General features: G+C 37.2%; 1 protein-coding gene across 1 annotated transcript in view; it reads left to right on the forward strand.

Moving 5' to 3' along the window:
- STK3 (serine/threonine kinase 3) overlaps positions 1-21,392 on the forward strand; it is a 285,278-nt gene that overhangs the window by 51,162 nt on the left and 212,724 nt on the right. The window contains exon 4 of the mRNA XM_004580628.3: positions 866-980. Within this exon, the coding sequence (XP_004580685.1) occupies positions 866-980 (115 nt within the window). The remainder of the gene's footprint in view (positions 1-865; positions 981-21,392) is intronic.

Raw genomic sequence — 21,392 nt, forward strand, 5'->3', positions numbered from 1 at the left:
CTTTTCTAGAATAATAATTCTTTCACCACATTTTTGGGTTTGGGATTTTTTTTTCCCATAATTTCTCCAGATTCCACGCTTCCACAAAGTTCTCTCTAATTGTCCCACCATGGTCCTCTCTTCCTTTACCACTTAGTTGATATCAAGTGGTATAGCAGTTTATGCTATTTTGTTTCCTGCGAACTTAGTTTCTCTGCCTTTTTGGGTTGGGTAAAATGTTATATATGTCAACATATATAGCATATCCTTTGTAAATATTAATCATTTTTCCTTAAATCTTTTTGAAAGCATTTTGGCTATAAATAGTTAATTTTGCGCTGTAAGATCTAAAACCTCACTTCAGAAATACTTTAAATTGTTAATAATTTTAATCATTTCAGTTTAAGCAAGAAATATTATGCCTAGTTTTCAAATAGTTAAGTGAATAATTAAAAAAACTTTTTGGGTCTCTAAAATACAGTGTATTTTAAAGTTGAGTGCTAAGATTTGACTGAATGTAAATCATAAGATTTATATTTAAAATACTTTAGTTAAAGGAAAATATTTTCATTTGTTCCTTATGTTAAATAAAAAGTCTGTTGCCAAAAAAAAAAAAAGATTTTGTTTTTTGGATTTTTTTTTTTTTGTTGTTGGCCTTTGGAATCACTCAAAGCATTTAGACCTCCTCTGGTTTGTAATCCTGTTAAATTTTATCCGTGAATTAAGCCTAATTGTACACAGTTGGTAAAAGCTAGAAAAAATTGATGTACAATAGAAGTTTATTAAATTATTAAAGCATTAAGAAATGCTGAAGTACTTTGTGTTGCGATTAAGAGGAAAATTTTCTTTGGCAATTAACTAAATTTAATTGTGTATTTTTCTTTAGCCCGTATGTTGTAAAGTACTATGGCAGTTACTTTAAGAACACGGATCTGTGGATTGTTATGGAGTACTGCGGAGCTGGCTCTGTTTCAGACATTATTAGATTACGAAATAAGACAGTAAGTATTTTACAATTGTTTTGTTAATCTTATTTCTAAAGATTCATCTTTTAGAATCTGAAAAGGTAGTATTTTGTTACAAAGAAAATATTAGCATGAATAAAGAAAGTTTTCCACAGCATAGAGACCTGGAGGGAAGTGTGTGAACCACCTACAGATCTTTGCATGGGACGCTTATGAATTGCATGACTGTTTATTTATTAGGGTCTGCTTTGGTAAGTCACTGTCATTCATTTGGAATCAGAATGTGTGCTGATTATTAGTGTGAGTTATGCTTAGGGGTGAGCTTTTGGTGCAGTATTGAAAATGCCACTTGGGACCTCTGTCTGCTGTATCAGAGTGCACAGGTTTAAGTTCTGGCTCCACCTCCTCCTCCAGCTTCCCACTTCAACTTCCTGTTACTGTGTGTTCTGGGAGGCAGCAGGTGATGGCTCAAGTGCTTGGGGCTTTGCCACCTTCCTGGGAGACCCTGGTTAAGGTCCAGCCTCTTGGTTTTGACCTGGCCCAGCCCTAGCTGTTGTGAATTTTGGGGGGAGCAAACCAGTGAATAGAAGGAAGAGCTCTCTGCCTGTCTTTGTCTTTTCTCTCTGGTTTTGAAATAAAACAGAATATATAAAGAAAATTATGGCTCTGTTTATTTTAAGGTTTGTAATATTTGTGGTATTTCCTTAATTTTTCTGTAATTTATAGCTGGAAAAAAGTTGTATGTTGTAAATTTTTATAAATGAAATGAATGTTTTGCATTTACTTTCTAAAATATTGTCAGAATGTGTGAAAGTGTAGATGCATCTTGCTTGGATAATTTTTAAGAATCAAAGTAATCTTTTTGCCTTTGAATGATTAAGAAGAATTATTGGTGAAATAATCTGAAATTCTGCACAGAAGTAATTCAGTGATTGTATGACATTATTATATGTTGTCACACGTGTTTCAGTAAAATACATAAAAAAAATACTTAACTACTTGAGTCAATTTGTGGTTAACCAGAATCATTTTAAACTTTGATTGGGTAAGTATGTTGTAAGTTTATCCCACTAATTTTTTTTCCTGTTAGAGAAAATAAAGTAAACAGGATTTCTTTACAAGGAAGTGAAACAGAATAATCCCTGTTTTGACAGAATGGATTAAGTGATCTGTGACATTCTAATTATGTATTTTAGAATTTCTATGGTGCTTAACTAGCATTTATGTAAATCAGAAGGTCCTTGAATGGCAAAACAATGTTATAACTGAAAATAATTTTACTTCAGTCAGAGAAGTGTTTTAATAATCTTCTCAGAGTTGGATTTTGTATACTTGGTTTTAAAATGATCTATTAGGAATGTAAAATAAGAGATGAAATGGAAAATTTTAAACATCTAGATTAGGTTGGTTTGAAACACCGATGTTACCATTCTGAGTAGCTAAAAAGTGTTGCATCTAGTTTTCTTGTCAGTAATTACAAACGGTGAATGGATGGATGGGATCCTGAGACTGAGGAGTGAATCTCTCTTACTCATTCCCAAAGGAGAGCCTCACCCCTTCATAATCATCATCAGGTAGCTAGAGGAGTCATATTTGTTGCAGTCTTACTCTCATAGATTCGTTAGCCTTGATTCTGGAGTGGAATGCGAAGAGTATAATTTCCTTATGTGTGAAAGGAATCTGAGCTGTTCCAAAGCTTGATCAGGATTGTGAATATATTTTCTGGGCATTTCCTTGGTAAGAGTTCCTGTTAAATCTCAAGAATATTTGTTTCTTTGCTTTCCAGGATACCATATGTCTTTTTTTTTAAAGGTTTATTTATTTTTATTGGAAAGTCAGATATACCGAGAGGAGGAGAGACAGAGAGGAAGATCTTACATCCTCTGATTCACTCCCCACGTAGCCACAATGTGCTGGGACACGAAACGGCACCAAATGGGATCCTGGCATGTGCCAGGCGAGGTCTTTAGCCATTACGCTACTGCACTGACACCCATATGTCTTTTTATTATGTAAAAAGAGTACTGTCAGTGTTAGAGTTAAAAAAAAATACCTAGGATGGGCATTGGGCTCATGTTTCAAACGTTGCTTAGTATGTCGGCATTCCTAGTTCTGCTTTCTATTCGGCTTCTTGTTAGTATATACTATTGGAGGTAAGGTAACATCGCTCAGGTGCTTGGGTTCTTGCCACTTGTGTGCAGACCAGATGGAGTGGTGAGCTTTTGGCTTCCATCTGACCCAGTTCCAGCTACTGCAGGCGCTTGGGCAGTGCCAGCAGCTGAAGCTCTCACTCTGTAAGAAATAAAATTAAATAAATGAAAATTTAAAAAAATGGAGTCATTATAAATACCTGATTGTTTTATGGAAACATTCACTGTCTTAGTTTCAGAGATAACAGATCAGTTAGTGAAATAAAATGGTTGTACATTATTTGTGAACTAGATATAAAAGTCACACAAGGAATTTTTTCATGATCACAAAACAATATTTTTCTGAGTTTAACAACAATAATTAATATTTTTCCTAAGACTCTTTAACAACAATATGTGTGATAACATATTATTTCACATTACTTTTGTACAATATATTTGTTGGGTAAAGAATGCTACATTGGCAGCAGCCTTTAACATTTCAAGATGTCCTGTTATCTAGTTATTGTTTGTACTGGTAAGTTTCACTGTTGCTTCTTATATGATAATCTACTGTTTTTCTTTTTCTCAAATTACTCTTTAAAGATTTTACCTTTGGATTTCAGAAGCATTGATTGTGTAGATGTAGTTTTCTGATAGTTATCTCTTGCAGCTTGTTTCTGAGGCTAAATATTCGCCGTCAGTTTTAGGAAATTCTGTTATTCTATTTGAAATGTTTCTGGACCATTCTTCATTTCTAATTCTGCGATTTCAATAACTTGTGTTTTAGTTTAGATTTAAATTTTTTCTTTCTGTATTTTTTGCTTTGGGTTTTCTACATTTTTAAGTCCTTCCCCTCTCCCCTTCTTAAATATTTATTTATTGTACTCGGAAAGTCAGAGTTACACAGAGAGAGGCTTTTCCGTATATTCATTCCTCCATGCTATGATCTGTGTGTTTTCCTCTGATGTTTTCTGTTTCCCCAAGTCCTCTCTGTCTGTGTCTAAACTGCTTTTTCGTGATGGAATTTTTAAATTCTAGATTTTTCTTTATATCCTTTCTTTCTAAAGATTTATTTTTTTATCTGAAGGGCAGAGTTATAGAGAGATGGAGTGACAGAGATGTTCCATCCATTGGTTTAGTCTCCAAATGGCTGCGATTGTCAGAGCTGAGCTGATCAGAAGTTAGGAGACAGGAGCTGCCAGGTTATTCAAGAGGCTTAGTATGCTATGCCACAGTGCCAGCCCTCTTTTGGATTCTTTAAGTTTCTCTTAGGGCTGGCACAGTGAAGTAGCACACTGATCTTTTTCCTACCGTGCTGTCATTCCATTTTATTTGATAACTTCATAGCCTCATTTTCTTGGGAGTCTATTTCTAGTATTTGTTGTTTTTCTTGGTTTTGTTGTTCGCGTATACCTGATTAGTTATTTGTACTCGCTCCAGCATTCCTATAATCTAATTAATATAAAAAGGTCCTTTTTGGCTTTTGGTATGGATTCTTGCTTAATGTCCTAGTTCTTCCTCTTAATCAATTTAGTCATTTTACCAGTTTTTAATCTTGTCTCTGAAACACATGCTCTGTGTTTGGGTGTGTTCCTTGGTGGGCACTTCTCACTGATTTGCTGTTTTCCCACGCCTTTTTATTCTTTCTGTTTTGAGGCTTTACTTAGCAGAGCACTTGAAATGACTGCTTTGGGATTGTATTTACCTAGAGTGAATTAAGGTATGGCCTGTGAATGTAAAACTCTGCTAACAACTTGAACACTTCTTTAAATAATGATGTAAAACCATGATGATTCAAACTCTTATTTTTGTGATTGTTTCAAGCGTTAGTCTTGTAAACAGTAAAAGGAGGTTGACAGCAAGGCTGGATACTCACTCTACTGGGCTTAGGCAAGATTGTTGTTTTGATGCATCATGGAACTATTGGGAACTGGGAGCTCAAACTTAGATTATTTTAATTTTTAAAAAAGATTTATCTATTCGTATATTTATTTTTATTGGAAAGGCAGATTTACACAGAGAAGAAGAGACAGAGAAAAATCTTTCATCCACTGATTCACTCCCCAGATAGCTACAGTGCCCACTGCTGTGCTGATGCGAACCCAGAAACCTCCTCTGGGTCTCCCATGTGAGTGCAGGATCCCAAGGCTGTTTTCCTAGGCCACAAACAGGGAGCTGGATAAGAACTGGAGCACCTAGGACAGGAATATGTGTCCATATGGGATGCCGACTCCTGCATGCCAAAGATTAGCTACTTGAGCAGGTATTATTGGGTTTTTATATATACTGTCCATCACAGCCATTTTCATAGTAAATTTCTGAGCGAACATTGTGTCACAGTGGGTTAAGCTGCCATTTTTGACACCAGCCTCCTGCATGGAGAGTCCCAGCTGCTTTATTTGTGATCCAGTTCTTTGCTGATATGCCTAGGAAGGCAGTGGAAGATGACCCAAATCCTTGGGACTCAACACTTACGAAGGAGACCCAGATAGAGATCCAAGATTCTGGGTTTGGCCTGGCTCAGCCCCAGCTGTCATGGCCACTTGGAGAGTGAATTAGCAGGTGGATGATCTCTTTCTATCTTTACCTTTCTCTGTTACTCTTTCAAACCAGTTAATCAGTTTTTTTGAAAGAGAAGAGTAAACTTTCTCAGAGGTATGGATATGTCATTTCTTTATGAGAAACTTTCCTTTTGAATCTTGGCTAACTTTGTAATGTACATATATCAAGTCTCATTCACTGTAGATGAGAAACAAATTGGGAGATAGTTAAGAAATTGATAATTAATTTTATATGTTTTATTGTAAGAGCAGTGATTCTTGGGAAACTCCATAAGTAACGTGTTTTGGTATTATTTCAAATTATACTTGCCATTAGTGATAAAGGACTCCTGATTTTAATTCATCAACTGTTGCATTTGTTAAATCAAATATTTCCGTGAAAATAGGGAATTGAAGGGACAGAAAAATCTAAGTTTATGATTTTTGAAAACATTTTAAGCTCAGTTTTGCAATCTGAAGTATAATCATTATTTATGTCTTGGAACCCTTCTATCTGTAGCTTCACACTAAGAACTGACTCCTTAGAGTTAGCATTGGATTTATATTTTGGTGATTTTGTTTTGTGTGCTGTTGCTGTATCCGTTCCCCAATTTTGATTGTTCTCTGTGATTTCTTAATGAATTGGCATAATGAATTTGCCTCCATAAATGCCAATCTTTTAATGTGATCTCTCATTTGAGATTGTTTTTTTCTTCCCTGGTAGTTTGTTGTCTACTTGTAATAATTTTTGGCTACTTTGATGGATAAATCTTTATGGCATGTTTATGCTTCTATGGATGAATAAATTAATGCTAAATACTATTATAACTTTTAACATTATTTTGCTTATTCTGACTACTAAATAGATTGAGTTCTTATGTATTTGGCTATTTCATTTGCTTTTTGTGCCTATCCTTTCTGTTATTTATTTATTTTTGAGATTTTGTTTATTTTTATTGGAAACTCAGATATACAGAGAGAAGGAGATGTAGAGAGGAAGATCCGTCCAGTGATTCATGCCCCAGGTGCCCACAATGGCCAAAGCTCAGCTGATCCAAAGCCAGGAGCCACCTCCTTCAGGTCTGCCACACAGATGCAGGGTCCCAAGGCTTTGGGCTGTCCTCTACTGCTTTCCCAGGCCACAAGCAGGGAGCTGGTTGGGAAGAAGGGTCGCTGGGATTAGAACTGGTGCCCATATGGGAGCCTGGTGTGTGCAAGATGAGGATTTTAGCCATTAGGCTACCATGCTGGGCCCTGTTTTTTGTTACTTTTATTGGCTTATTTTGGATCAGTTTTAGGAGTTGCTTAACAGGTACCTGAGTCGTTCACAGAGCGTTTTAAAGTTAGAAAGTGATTATCTGACTGTTTGCATAGATATTAAAGAAAGCACCTCAAAATTTCACTGGTACTTTTTCCTTAGGAGACTTGTAAGAAAAGATGCAAAGAATTAAGCCTGGGAGTTAATGAGGAATATTCCAGTGGTTGCGCCGGAGGCTGAATAGCAGTAAAGGGTGAAAATTGTGTCTTCTTAGGAGTTGCTGCTCACATGGGAGAGATCGCGGAGTTGGCACTCAGGCTGGTTAGAAATGCTAGTGTGGTAATTGATAGTAGTAATAATACAAGTAGAATGAAGGGGGAAACTCTTAAATTCAAATGGATTATACAGTTTTCTCTGGCTTTCCCTATTGCAATATGAGTAAAATATCACTAGATAGTTAGTATTCCTTTAGGGCTGTAACCCATTAAGTAGTATGTGTGTCTTACATTCCTGATTTTGTGATTAGACTCACAAACACAGCTCGTGTTATGATCTCCAACGAATCTAGTAGCAGGATTTTCCCAATATTTTAGATTGCCTTTTAAGTTGGATGAATCTTTTTTATAGATTATCCAGCTGTGGGATCCTGATTGTATTTGGAAATCATGCTTAATTTGTGCATTCAGTTTGTAAGCTTTTAATGTTAGGGAGAAGCAGAGTTGCATTTGCTGTCCCTGCGAGTTTAAATATATTCATCTTGGAAGTATTCCAGGTGCCTGGAATAACTACTGACCCCCTGAAAGCCTCCGATAAAAGTTTATTGAGCCGAAACAGGATCAATTTCTTGGCTGCTTATTCTGTAAATATAAAATAACCTACTCATCTATTCAGTGTTATGTTTTGTGGATAAGATGCAGTTTGCATGGCTGCTTCTGTCTGGTGTTAATAATGTGGATTGTGGAACCAATAAAACCATATTCCACAGAAAAACCATAAATCATGTGTGTACTGGGGACCTTGTTTTGTATGAAATACCAGGATATGTTGCAGTCATTGTCATGTTTTTACAAAAGTTGTAAGATATTTTTGTGTTATCCTTAAGGCTGTGGTGTATCGTAATAACTTTAACTGTACCCTTCCTTTGGCTAGTGAAAAAGAAAGATGCTTTGTTGTTGTTGTTAGTATAAGCATTATTTTCTTCAGCAGCGAAGTGTCAAGATTTAAAAGGAATAAAAAGTCTGGTATATTTATGGAGATTATTTTTCAGGTTTCCTTGTGAGGCAATTAAAACATTATATTAAATTCCTTTTAGCATACTCCTCAAATTCTGTATCTTGCAAAGTAGAAATGTGTAACTCTGTGAAGTTGAAGCTTTATTAAAATATGTTATAGTTTTGATTAGAGGCTTCCCAAATGATTTTTCCATAATTATAAAGCTATGCCTTGACATATGGAAGAAATAGAGCCTATGTCTTAGATGTTTATTGTGTAGTTAGAAACATTCTTAGAAAGTGCCTAAGGTAATTTTTTTCCACGTGTAGGCCCACATTTTGATTTGACCACTTGTTTCAGTTCAGCCTAGTAGGATAGAAACAGCTTGAACCTGGGCTTTCAACACCATGGATTTTCATTTTTGTTCTTCTGCAAACTAATTTTATGGTCTGAGGAAAATCATTTAACTGATAACAACTTTACTTTCCTCATCTGTGAAATAATAAATAACATTTGTATAGTGCTTTACATGTTACTTGGCAGTTTTACTTACATTCCAGTTGGAATGGGAAGGTTCAAAACATTTTCACTGATGTGGGTCCAGTTCTCCTCAGTAATGGTACAAATAATGCTAATAAATTTTGCTGTTTTTGTACTGCTTACGCACTGGATGATGGAGCAGGTATGGAAGAAGCCAAATTCAGTCTGTACAGAGTTAGTGTTCTTTGCGAGCCAAAGAAAGAGGATCACTGTTTCACTTAGCTCGGAGAATGCCTCCCTGTCACAATCAGCAGGTTCAGGAAAGGATAGCTGTCATTGAGTACTTGCTGAAAAGGGCAGTGTGTGTGTGTGTGTGTGTGTGCGCGCACGCGCACAACACGCTGTTTTATCTGTAGCTTCTTGAACAATGCCTAGCATTTAGGATGGTCAACAAAAACTTTTTTTTTTTTTAAATAAAGGATTTATTTTTATTTGAAAGGCAGAATTATAGGGAGACCTTCCATCTAAGTGATTCATTCCCCCATGGTCAGAGCAGGGTTAATCTGAAGTCAGGAGCCAAGAGCTTCTTCTGGGTCTCTCACATGGGTCCAGGGTCTGTCCCACGGACTTAGGGCATCCCTTGCTTTCCCAGGTCATTAGCAGGGAGCTGAATCAGAAATGGAAAAGCCAGGAGAGGAATAGCATTCATGTGGGATACTGGTGGCATGGCAGAGGCTTAGCCTAATGCATCATGGCACTGGCCCCAACAAAGATTTTTTAGAGGAAGAAATGAATGAATAAATGAATAGATCAGAGAAGAGAGGGCAGAGGACATTTTAGAAGAATGAAATAATATACTAAAATTACGTATTTTTTTCTCTGAAGACCCAGTGACCCATCCTGAGATTACTCAAAGGGATTGCTCCTAGCCTCTGGTTTAAATGGTTTTATTTTTACTCAGATTTAATCAGTTGATCAGTATTATTGCCACATTATGGGATGATTAATATAGTTTAGTTATAATCATATTGTTACATGGATTTTTTTTCCCATGGGATTTTCTCCCCTATTTTTTCCTGCTAAAAAACAAAACAAACAAATAACCGGCATATGCCATCTTTCTCGCTTTGCTGTTGTCTTTAGCTTCTTTGTTTTACCTGTTCCTTGGAATGCATGTGATTCTTCTTGGAGAAGACATTCTTTGGAGCTTCTTGGTTTCTTGTTCTAATGTAGACTCATTGCTTTCTAGGTCTGCTGTACAGCTGCATCCTTGGGATTTCTTTTCACTGGACTCCTGGGTTAGTGCCAATCATTTTCTTATATATTGGGATTTATATTTGACCAGGAAATCCTGTGCTCTTGTTTTTTCACCTTTGCTTTGTAGCCTCTCTAACCTGTCTTCTATGTCATAGAAGAATAAGAGATCAACCACTTGAATTCTTCCGTGTCTGAATATGTCTTTATTTTGCAAAATTTTACAGTGGAGATAATGTTATCTTAGAGCATGCATGTTCCTAATGTTCTTGCTAAAGCTGGGCTTATTTATTTGTCATTTCCTCTTCCCTCTGAAAACTACTCGACTTTTCATTCTGACATTCTGTTATTTTACAAGGTACAAAATACTTCACAAAATTATATCTAAGAATTATCTTTGTTGGGTATGATTAGCATTTAGTGATCATTCCTTTCAGTGTAAATCCCTGCATTTCTTCAGTTTTGGAAACTTTTATTTCATGATTTCCCCCTTTTATTTTCTTCGTTGGGTGGCTGAATCCCATGCATTTTATGTATGGAATTTATTTTCTTTTAGATTTTCTGGTTTTTTTTCCTCTTTTTTTTTTTTTTAAGGGATGTAGGACTGGCATATCCTGGCTTATTTTTTTGATTCTTTGGACAACTTTTAATTTCAATGATGTTGTTTTAATTTGCAAGAACTTTCTCTGTTTTGACTATTAAAGTTTCGAAAATTGCTCTCAGAATGATAGATTTTTACAAAGCTTTGTTTCCTGAATTATCTGTTCTTTCTGGGATTACTGTCCCATTGTTTCATTTATTTTGGCCTTGCCCTAGGTGTGGGAAGGCTGACTAGCTCTCACTGGGACAAGGCTTTTTAGATTGATATGCGTAATGTTAAGGTGAAGAGATTAAGAGCTGGCTGTAATTGTAAGAACTCACTAAAGCTATCCCATTTCTTTAGAGAGTAGCCCCTTATCCTCATTTCAGATCTGAGGATAAATGGTAGAATCATGAATATGTATCTATCCTTGAATGGGGGCACATGGGGTGGGGCCGGGGCAGCAAAGAGCCAAGTCCCGTTCTGTTTTCTTCCCAGATTTCATGAAAAGCTAACTACCTTTAACAGCTGCCTTCTCCCTCCTGTCCTTCCGAGCCTATGGTCCTAAGCTTGGGGCCAGCTCTGAGGTTGACTTGATGGATTGCTCCTTTTGTTGAAGATTCCTTTTTGGTCTGCCCTTGGTTCTCCCTCCTATCTGGATTCCTTTATCGGTTTATTTTGTTTCTAAAAATTCTCTGTTGATTTAATGAAATTTCAGAGGAAGACCAATAAGTAATGAAGTGAACTATAAAATTGCAATGTTTTTAGAATTTGAACCCATGAGGTTCCGTCCTCCCTCACTGGATTTTTACATCCTATTTATACTTACTCCTGGGAGTTTAAGTCCATGCAATTACTTTTGGAGTAATTTGATAATCTCTTATAGTAGACTGTTGATACACCCTAGGATTCTTCGAATGGTTTTCTTCCTCCTTTTGTATGTTTGAGAAATCTCAGCATAATTAAACCATGAGACTTGTGCAAATTATTGTTCCAACAGAAAACCAGAAGCAAATCTAAATGTTGATCAGCTGGCGTCTAAGGCTGGGGGAGCCTTGTGCTTCTTTTAGTGGCTTTTTGGTGAAGCCATCCTCTTTGAGTAGTATTCCAGTTGAAAATTATCAGAGTACTGGGTTCCCAGCTGTACACAGGAGAGTTACATTAAAGTACCAAATAGGCTTTGGATCATAAAATGTAAATATTTAGTTTGGCATATTAGAGAAATTTTAATGTATGCCTTTACCAGGATATGTGTTTCTGTGATATTGGGTGGGCATTGAAGGAGTTCAAAATAATGGAGAAGGAATCTCAGACTGAAGTGATCAACTCTTCAGTGATATATATGTATTTTTCTGGTGAGCTTATTATTTTATATTGGAAGCAGCTGGGAAAGTCCAGTCTTCTTCACTTGTTACTTCACACTAAGATCTTCCTGCTTGGTCAGTTCTCACTGGCTGTTCATTTGGATGCAGTGATTGGTACCTGGTGGATGTTATAATAATAGTCCTTGTCTAGTGCTTATTATGTGCCACATTCTGTTAGAACACTTTATCTATATTACTAATTTTTCTCTTCACATTGAAGATTGAGTAACCCTCGTGATAAGAACTATTATTGACCTATTATCCAAATGAGAAGTGGAATCAAAGGTAGGTTAGATTACAGGAAGACAAGGGTTGAAAGAACAGCTGATTGCTGGAATTGGGCATGGACCCTGGAGCCAGAGTAGCTGAGTTTGAGTCTTGACTTCACTATGTACTAGTTAAGTGCACTCGGGCAACTGTTTGAAGATTTTCATTTTTTTTGGTTGGAAAAGCAGATTCACAGAGAAGAGAGACAGAAAGATTTTTCATATGCTGGTTCACTTCCCACATGGCTACCATGACCAGAGCTGAGCTGAAGCCAGGAGTCAGGAGCCAGGAGCTTATTCCTGGTCTCCCATGTGAGTGCAGTGTCCCAACCACTTGTACCATCCTCTACTGCTTTCCCAGGCTACAATCAGGGAGCTGGATGGGAAGTGGAGTAGCCTGAACACAAACTGGTGCAATATGGGGTGCTGAGCTTGAAGGTAAAGGATTAGCCAGTTGAACCATTGCACTGGTCCCTTGGGCAACTTTATAACTTTTCTGTGGCTTCATTTCTATTATCTGTTAAGTGAGATAAGATGACTATGTTTCTTCATTGAATTCTGAAGATGGCGTGTATTTAAAGTGCCAGGCAATAAAACAATTGCATGTGTATATGCTGTTACTGTCATCGTTCTCTCATCTCAGATAGACAAGGAGTGTCCTTTGCATCGTGAACATTTTCTGTCAGATGTGCTTGGGTAGGATGTGGAGTCAAGGACTGAATCAGTATCACGTTGTTGTTTTTCAACATTTTTTTGAAGATTAATTTTTTATTTATTTGAGATCTTCCTTCCATGGTTCATTCCCTGTATGTCCGCAACAGCCAGGGTTGCTAGGGCTTTAGCTAGGCTAAAGTCCGAAGGCTGGACTTCAGCCTGTGTGGATACAGAAGCCCAAATACCTGGGTCGTTCGCTGTTCCCACCCCCAAGAAATTAGCAGGGAGCTGAATCAGAAGCAGAACCGCCAGGTCTCAAACCGACATTCTGGTGGAATGCTGGCCTCACAGCTGGAGATTTAAGTTGCAATACTACAATGCTGGTTCCTCACAATGTTGTTAATGTATACATGCCACAAGATAGGGATTACTTTTTTAGATAGTTTCTTTTAGAATCAGGAAATGGCTACTCAAAAATACTAGGATATTTTATTTATTCTGTGATCTTAGAATTAATTAAGGCATTGCATGTAATAGTCTTCAGAGTAAACATATGATGTGTTGTTTTTAAAAAGTATATATTCTGGCCTTGATACTAATGATGTGCCTCTTCTTTTTTTCTTGGTGAAATCATACCAAATTCTTGTTATTGATTGTTAGGATTTATCTGGCCGTAGTAATAGGATGCTCTGTTATTAACGATAGATGTCTTTTTGAAATGTGTAGATTTCTGTTCTGCAGCATGCCTTTGGGGGTTCATATTTGTCTGAGTTATTGGACTAATTCCTGTTTGAGTTTCCTAATCGCTTTGGTACATGTTCTCCCTTTGTGTAATAGATACTAGTTCATACTGGATTTACAACTTCGTATATATTGAGTGCTTTTCTGTTGTCTTCTGATCTCTTTTTCAGAAGTCTTTTCATGTGGGAAAGGATTTTAAAATGTCTACCCACTGACCATTTTCACAGTAGAGTATCAGTTCTCTTTTTCTGCAGATCAAGGGATTATAAGCAGCATGTATATGTGTGTATTTACATATGGTATAAGTAGTGAAAGCTTTCATTTTGAACCACGAGTTGTGGGACTTTGTGATAGATTATTAATCTCCCCCCCCTTTTTTTGCCAGACATATGCAATCCAGATTTCATGAAAGAGAAACTCTGTCTGCCCTCTTGTATATAATAATGGTCAAAATATTGTAGCTGTTTTTCCTAATGTGTTGAACAGATTTGCATTTTTTTTTCTGGAAGAGTTGTTCAGTTTTGGTTTTAATTGTTTAAATCTTACATGTTTCGTATTTCCAGCTCTGCTCTTTTGGGTGGTGTGAGTGAGAGGAAGAGGGTATAGTGAGTGATGGAAGAGAGCATGCAATTATAAGCGTTGCCCAGAAGAAAGTTGCTTAGCTGCTCCGTTGTGTTTGTTAGAGTGCCTTCTTTGTTCTGAACATCTGAGCCCCATTATTAAATCTTTGTGCTGTTTTCCCCGAAAGTGCAGGGGAGAGTGGGAGAAAAAGTTTTTTTTTGTAAAGAAATTGGAATATGGTGCTTGCTGGATGTTCAGATATAAGTTTTGCCTGTAAGTTTAAAGATTACTTCTGAGATTTAAACAATTACATATTCCACAAGCTTTTCTAAACCAGTGATTTTTGTTGTTGTTGTTGTTATTTGTTTGTTTTTTAAGAAAGGGATTTTGGTCACCATTACATGCCATTATATCATTTATATCATTATGGTAACTGAATCATTTGAGGAATTTTATAAAATGATACGTCTAAATACAATATTAATATAATTTGACATAACCACTTATTGCCAGAGGAGATGGTACTAGGAAGATGAAGGCAGAAGGGGGCCTTTTAAAGAAGTTTCCTGTTTTTTGAAATTTTTGTTGATTTATTGATGAGAGGCAGACACAAACATTCATACACACATGCAGAGAGCTAGCAAGGCAGAAAAATCTTCCATCTGCTGATTTACTCCGCAGGTTGCTGTAATGGCTAGGGTTGAGGCTGGGAGCTGTAAGCTGTTAGCTGGAGCTGGGGACTCAATCCAAGTTTCCTGGTAGGATAGGATAGGAGCCATTACTTCCTGCTTATTGGTGTCAGGAGGAGCAGAAAGCTGTGCGTTGGGAGCTGAAGGTGGTGTGAGAAGCAGCTGCTTAATGACTAGGTTATACTCCCATTCTCCATATTTCTTTGCAAAGACATGTTTGTCTATTTCTACTGCCCTAGTTGTGTCCTTTCTGGGGGGGGGAGAAAATGGAGGTCAGCTGTAGTGATCCCATGACATTATATATTTGGAATAACCTCTAAGATTTCTGGAATTAAGTCAACAAGTGGTTACTGCTTTATATTTACTGTTTTTCTTGGAGCTTCCCTTCTCTTTGGTATTAACTTCAAGTTTACTGCATCAGTTTCAACTCTTTATTGTAAGTTACAGAAAACCCAGCCTACGCTTGCTTCTGCCTAAAAAGAATTTCTAAATGTGATTTAAAAAAAAAATCTTTGCAGAATTATCTTTTTGGATGATTTGATTCAGAATGAAAGGAATTATTTGAATACTTTTTTTTATATCTTGTTATTGATTTCATTGTTACAGACTCTCATCTTGTAGTTATATGCTGTCAGCTATTTCCTGAATTATAGCTTTCTATTTAAAATCCAGCAGAGAAGAGTTATGGCCCATGTGTATTAATGCTTTATGAATGGATCTTGTGACCTTCTCTGAGCAAATTCTTGTGATCACTGGACAATGGTGTGCTAATTGGCCTTTATCTAAAATAAGTGTCCAGCTTAGAACTAGTGTGGAACTGACTACTAGACATCCGTAGACTGAGGAAGGGAAAGTAATGATTTCCTAAAAAGGAATCAGAGTTTGTTAATAGGAAAAAGGCTAACGAGTGCTATATGGGCCAAAAAAAAAAAAAAAAAAAAAACAATGTTTTCACATAATTACTAAACCTAACATCAAAACAAAGTCAATCAGGATTCACAGTACCACAAAAAATATATAATCAACCAGAGGCCTGGCACGATAACCTAGTGGCTGAATCCTTGCATTGAACCCCAGGGATCCCATACAGGTACCAGTTTGTGTCCTGCCTGCTCTACTTCCCATTCAGCTCCCTGTTGTGGCCTGGAAAAACAGTAGAGGATGGCCCAAACCCTTGGGGCCCTTTACTCATGTAGGAGACCTGGAAGCAGCTCCTAGATCCTGCCTTTGGATTCTGTTAGCAAGTGGCAGTTGCTGCCATTTAGGGAGTAAACCAGTGGATGGAAGCTCCTTCTCTCTGTAAATCTGACTTTCCAATACAAATAAATAGATCTTAAAAAGAAAAAAATCAACCAGACCAAGCCACTACAAAACAACTCCCAAAATGGATATTAATTCTTGGAGGAAGTATGTGGTCACAGACATTCAGAGCTGTTGAGTCTCTGATTCTTTCTTGCTTTGCAGGAAGGGACAGGTTGAAGTTTCTCACAGGGCCTGTTTCTGTTGTACTAGCAGTAACTGTTCTCCTGAAAGTCTGCTCATTGCAGTAAAGATCCCATGGTTGCCTTGAGAATTAATGCTTGACCCTAGTGTTATTTTTGTTATCTATGATCTCTTCCTGTTCAATGCTGTTTAGATTGTCATGAAAATAAGCCTTGTTTCGTTGCCCTTTATTTGGTGTCTGTTATGGAAGGAGATTGAGTTCTGAGTGTGTTTCATACTGCCTTCAAAACTTTGAAGCACTAATTGAGCACTGTGGGATTATACCATTAGAATTTTTTATAGTAATCAAGAGCTGCCATGTTTTAATCTCTGATTGAATACATCATATGCGTCATGGTCCATTATATATTTTCTAAATCTTTTGATTGGATTATAAACACTGCTTTATGATTTTTCCAAGTTACAGTATAGTCCCTGAATAGACTATGCCTTCTACCTTAACTAAATGAATTAAGCACATAAAGGTTTTTCTTTGGTGTCCCTTATTGGTAAGTTGCCCAGTTCCACCTTTGTTGGCATTCTTCTTGGCATTTCTCCCAGTTTTGTTTTTGTTTTTGTCAGTCAGGCCTACCTTCACACACTTCTTTTTATGTTGTACATTCCTTTTCAGGCAGAATGACTGCTAATGCCAGGTCTGTGGTGAGCCCTCCCTTCTGTTAGAAGTAGTTAGTATACTGTCTACTGTATGCTGTGTGCTGTAATGGTGATTGTAGTAATGTGGTTTTAGAGGGAGGAACCTGGGTAGTGGAATAGAAAGATGAGGCACTAGTGCTTGAGTTGTTACTTGCAGCTCTGTGATCCACTATACTTTTGGCAACTCCTTTAAAATTCATGTTCTTAATTCTAAAGTGGATCTCTTGGAATGGCTCAGTGGCTGAAATCCTTGCCTTGCACATGCCGGGATCCCATATGGGTGTTGTTTTGTGTGTCCCAGCTGCTCCACTTCCCATCCTGCTCCCTGCCTGTGGGAAAGCAGTGGATGGGACCTTACACTTGTGCGGGATGCTTGGAAGAAGCTCCTGGTTCCTGGTTCCTGACTCCTGGCTCCTGGCTTTGGATTGGCTCAGCTCTAGTTATTGTGGCCACTTGGGGAGTGAACCTGTGGATGGGTGATCTTTCTGTTTGTCTCTCTTTCTCTCTGTAAATCTGTCTTTCCAATTTAAAAAATCTTTTAAAAAAATAAAAAAATGAAATAAAATGAATTTCTGTCATACAGATTGCTTAGCTTGTCAATAATTTTTACTTTTTAATTTTCATTTTCCTTTATATGGGGAGAGAGAGTGAGAGAGCAGGACAGAGAGGTCCTTCATTTATTGCGGCACTCTCCAAATTCCACAGTAGCTAGGACTGAGCCATTGTGAAGCTGGGAACTAGGAACTCAATCCATATCCACTCAGGTGGCAAACAGGAGCCAAGTACTCACCATCACCTGCTGTCTCCTTGGGTGTGCATTGGCAGGAAGCTGGAATCAGAAGTGCTGGCAGGACTTGAACCCAGGTTCTCAGAGAGTGAAAGTTTTCCTAGCAGCATCTGAAGCACGATGCCAGTTGCCTGCTCCTCTCAGTTTTTGGTGAGGAATAAAGATGATGAGTGTTAGAGCACAGTGTAAGTGTAGGGTCAATACTAAAGCAAGTTATTGTAAATTAGCTAAATGCTGTTTATTGTTAAGCCTTTCAAATGCCAATTGTAAATTACTACTGTTTTAAGAATTCTGTGATGTTTCTTAAATTTTGGATATCCTCCCATGTTAGAAAGCCATGTCAAAAAAAGCCATTGAGTTGTATCCAGGAAAGCCTTGTTCATTTGGAAATCAGAAATGTATAGGTAAGTTTTCCAGAAAATAGAAATGTATCTCCTTAAATGATAATTCTCTATCTTAACAGTCTTTGTATCACACAATAGTCTGTACTTTTTAATCAGTGTGTAAACTTCTACCCACCCGCCTCCGACTTCTAATCAAATAAATTAAGGGGAAAAGCATATGAACACTTGTAAACATTTCAAATGGTAACAAAGGAGGTAATTAACGTCTTCATATCCATCCATTAATTTTACTTCCTTAAGGTCATGTCAGTTAATTTCATGTGGATTCTATCAGTGTATTTGAATGTATATCTTGTTTCACGGAAGGGATTCATATGATATGTGGTATTCCAAAGCTTGCATTTTTCTTTTAACTGTAATAAAAAGGTTTTTTGTTTTTGTTTTTTTAAAATTTGAAAGGCAGAGTTACAGAGAGAGGCAGAGAAACAGAGAGAGAGAGAAAGAGAGAGAGAGAGAGAGAGAGAATCTTCCATCTCCTGGTTTACTCTTCAGATAGCTACAATGGCCAGAGCTGAGCCAGGATCAAGGAACCTGGATCTTCTTTTAGGTCTCCCATGTGGGTGAAGGTGCTCAAGAACTTGGGCCATCTTTCATTGCTTTTATAGGCACATGAGCAACTAGCTAGATCAAAATTGAAGTAGCTGGAACTTGAATTGGTGCCCTTCTGGGATGGTGCTTTGCAAGCAACAGCTTAATTTGCAACACCAGAATGCCAGCTCCTCTTGTAACTTTTAAAAATTTATTTTATTATTTAAAAATTATTATTTTCATTGGAAAGATCCGATTTTATGGAGAGAAGGAGACGCAAAAAGTTTTTTATCCATAGAGAGAAGGAGACGCAAACGGTTTTTTATCCATTGGTTTACTCCCCAGATGGCCACAGTGGCCAGAACTGAGTTGATTTGAAGTCAAGGGTCAAAACCAGGAGCTTCTTATGGGTCTCTTATGTAGGTTTAGGGTTGAAAGGGTTTGGGCCATCGTCTACTATTTTCCCAGGACTTAAATGGGGAATTGGATAGAAAGTGAAGCTGCTGGGCCAAGAACTGGTCCCCATATGGAATCTTGGCAATTGTAAGGAGAGGATATAGCCATTGAGCCACCACGCCAGGCCCTGTCTTGTAATTTTTAAAGCTTCTGGTGTATTTTGGAATTCTAATATAACAGTACATAGAGGTCTTCTGTGTATGTAACAATATATAGTTTTTTAGTCTCTTGGTAATATAATTTCCAACCCTTTAGGGTTTTTGTTGTCATCATCAAATCTGTTGGAACCTTTTCTAGATGTAAACTGGAATATTGTGTTGTTCTGTGTCATTGGATATTTCCTGAGGAGAGAAATTATTGAGTCAAAAGGCATGTTTGTTTTTAGTTAGCAGTAAGCTACCTTTGTGATGTTTTAGGGACAAGTCAATTCACTTGTGGAAGAATACCATAGATAGGCTTGGGTCTGGGGCCGCTGGATGCCGCTGGTGCTTTTGGTGCATGCTGGGACTTCTGCCCATTTTTTCTATGTTCTAATTTCACTTGAGGTATTCATTATTACTCCATACAGAAAACTCCCTCGGGCTTTTCTGAGTAAGATTTCAGGCTTGTTAGCTACTTCTACATCTATTTCTACCATCATCGTTGATTTTTTTTTTATTACCATATCCTGCATGCAACTTTTCCTTGTGTTTCTAAGAGCCCATTCTCTGAGTTCTCCTTCTAGAAGTTGGATAAGACCATGTCTTTTTCCACTTGAAAGTTTATCGATGTATAAGACAGTTTGCACCTCACCTGACTTCCCTTTAGCAGTCTTATCCTAGATGTGTTGCATTCAGTCACAAAGAACGGTTTGCTGATACTGGAGTTCATGTATCTTTATGCCCTTTGCCTTTGTACTGCATTCCCTACATTCCCTAATTTCCTTCCCTCTGTGATCCACCTGACGAATACTGTTTGTTCTTCATGAAAAAGCTCAAAGGTATCTTCTCTGTGAAGTCTTCCATGAGTGGTAAGAATGATGAAGTGAGTTGGTTGAGATGGGCAGGAACCCTGTCAATTAAGGCCTTGAAGGTTCTGTTAAATGGCTTGGATTATAGGAGTATCTGATGCATAATTAGCTTTGAAAATCGCTGTCCTAGAGGGTTTCCGTAGCTAATGCTGTTGTTGCAGGGTGTATTCCTTTCCCTTGCCACAGAATTCTGTGCATTGTGCATAAAGGGGACAATGTTACAGGCATCTGGGAAGTTCTTGTTCGTTCTCGCTTCTACAGTTGTGTTTGAGTTTCTATGAAGTAATACTTGTAGGCTAGTTTCTCTGAAGTAGTACTTGTGGACTACTTGTAGATAGAGTAAGAACTCAGTCAACGTTAGCTGCTGCTGCTGTTATCATCGTTATCCTGAGTGAAGGAATAAAATGCAGGATGATTTCTTGGAAGAGGTGAGATTTGATCCAGACTTTAAAAGACTATAATGATTCCATCTTGATTGAATTTGAACTGTAATACTGCATCAAGGTGGAGGAATCCACCAGGGGGGAGGGGCGTGGGAAGGGGTGGGGGGATTCCCAGAGCCTATGAAACTGTCACATAATGCAAAATAATTAATAAAAAAAAAAGACTATAATGATTCCAAAAACTGTTTTGATCAAACAGTTTTCAAGACCTTATACAAGGTCACTCTGAGAGTAAAATGATGTTTTACAGTGAAGTATGTATCTGTCAAGCCTCTGGTATTTGAAAGAAAAGCTATGCCTAATTATTTTTGTATCCTTCATTTTAAATGGCGCTAAGTTGTAGAAATAAGACATTGCTTCATATACATACATATATATATATATAATTAAAATTAGTTTTACTGAAGTTACGAAATATTCACTTCCAGAAAATTAAAAATTAGAATTTTGATGTAACTTAACTCTTTGGAATTTGTTTTTACTGATCTAAAACCATTAAGGCAGTATGTGTATTTTAAAACCATGGTTCATGTGCCCCTGAGAAAAGTTGATGGATGCATTTTTATCAAAACCATACACACAGTGACATATTAAATGTATCATATTATTATTCTAATCATATGATTCTAGAAACAAAAGTAACCAGAGGACTAAAGCCTTATCAAAACCATCTTTTTGTTTTTGTACAATGAAATTCTTTTAAAATTTGCCAGTGAATTCATAGCACTATTAAAACCAGATGTAGACTTCCGCCTTTTAATGTATTAGCTCAAGTAAGAAAGTCTTATTTCCATCCCTGATTGCTGAGTGTTTCATTCATGGTTTATTATCTTTCTCTTGTCCCTCTTCTACTTCAAATAGACTATAAAATGTGCTTCAAATAGTTTACAAATGCCATTGCTCCATTTGTGTAGCGCAACAGAAAGGAAATAAAACTTGTAATGTTGTGAGGAT

This window comes from Ochotona princeps, chromosome 9 (genome assembly GCF_030435755.1).
Source record: "Ochotona princeps isolate mOchPri1 chromosome 9, mOchPri1.hap1, whole genome shotgun sequence".
Lineage (NCBI taxonomy): Eukaryota > Metazoa > Chordata > Mammalia > Lagomorpha > Ochotonidae > Ochotona > Ochotona princeps.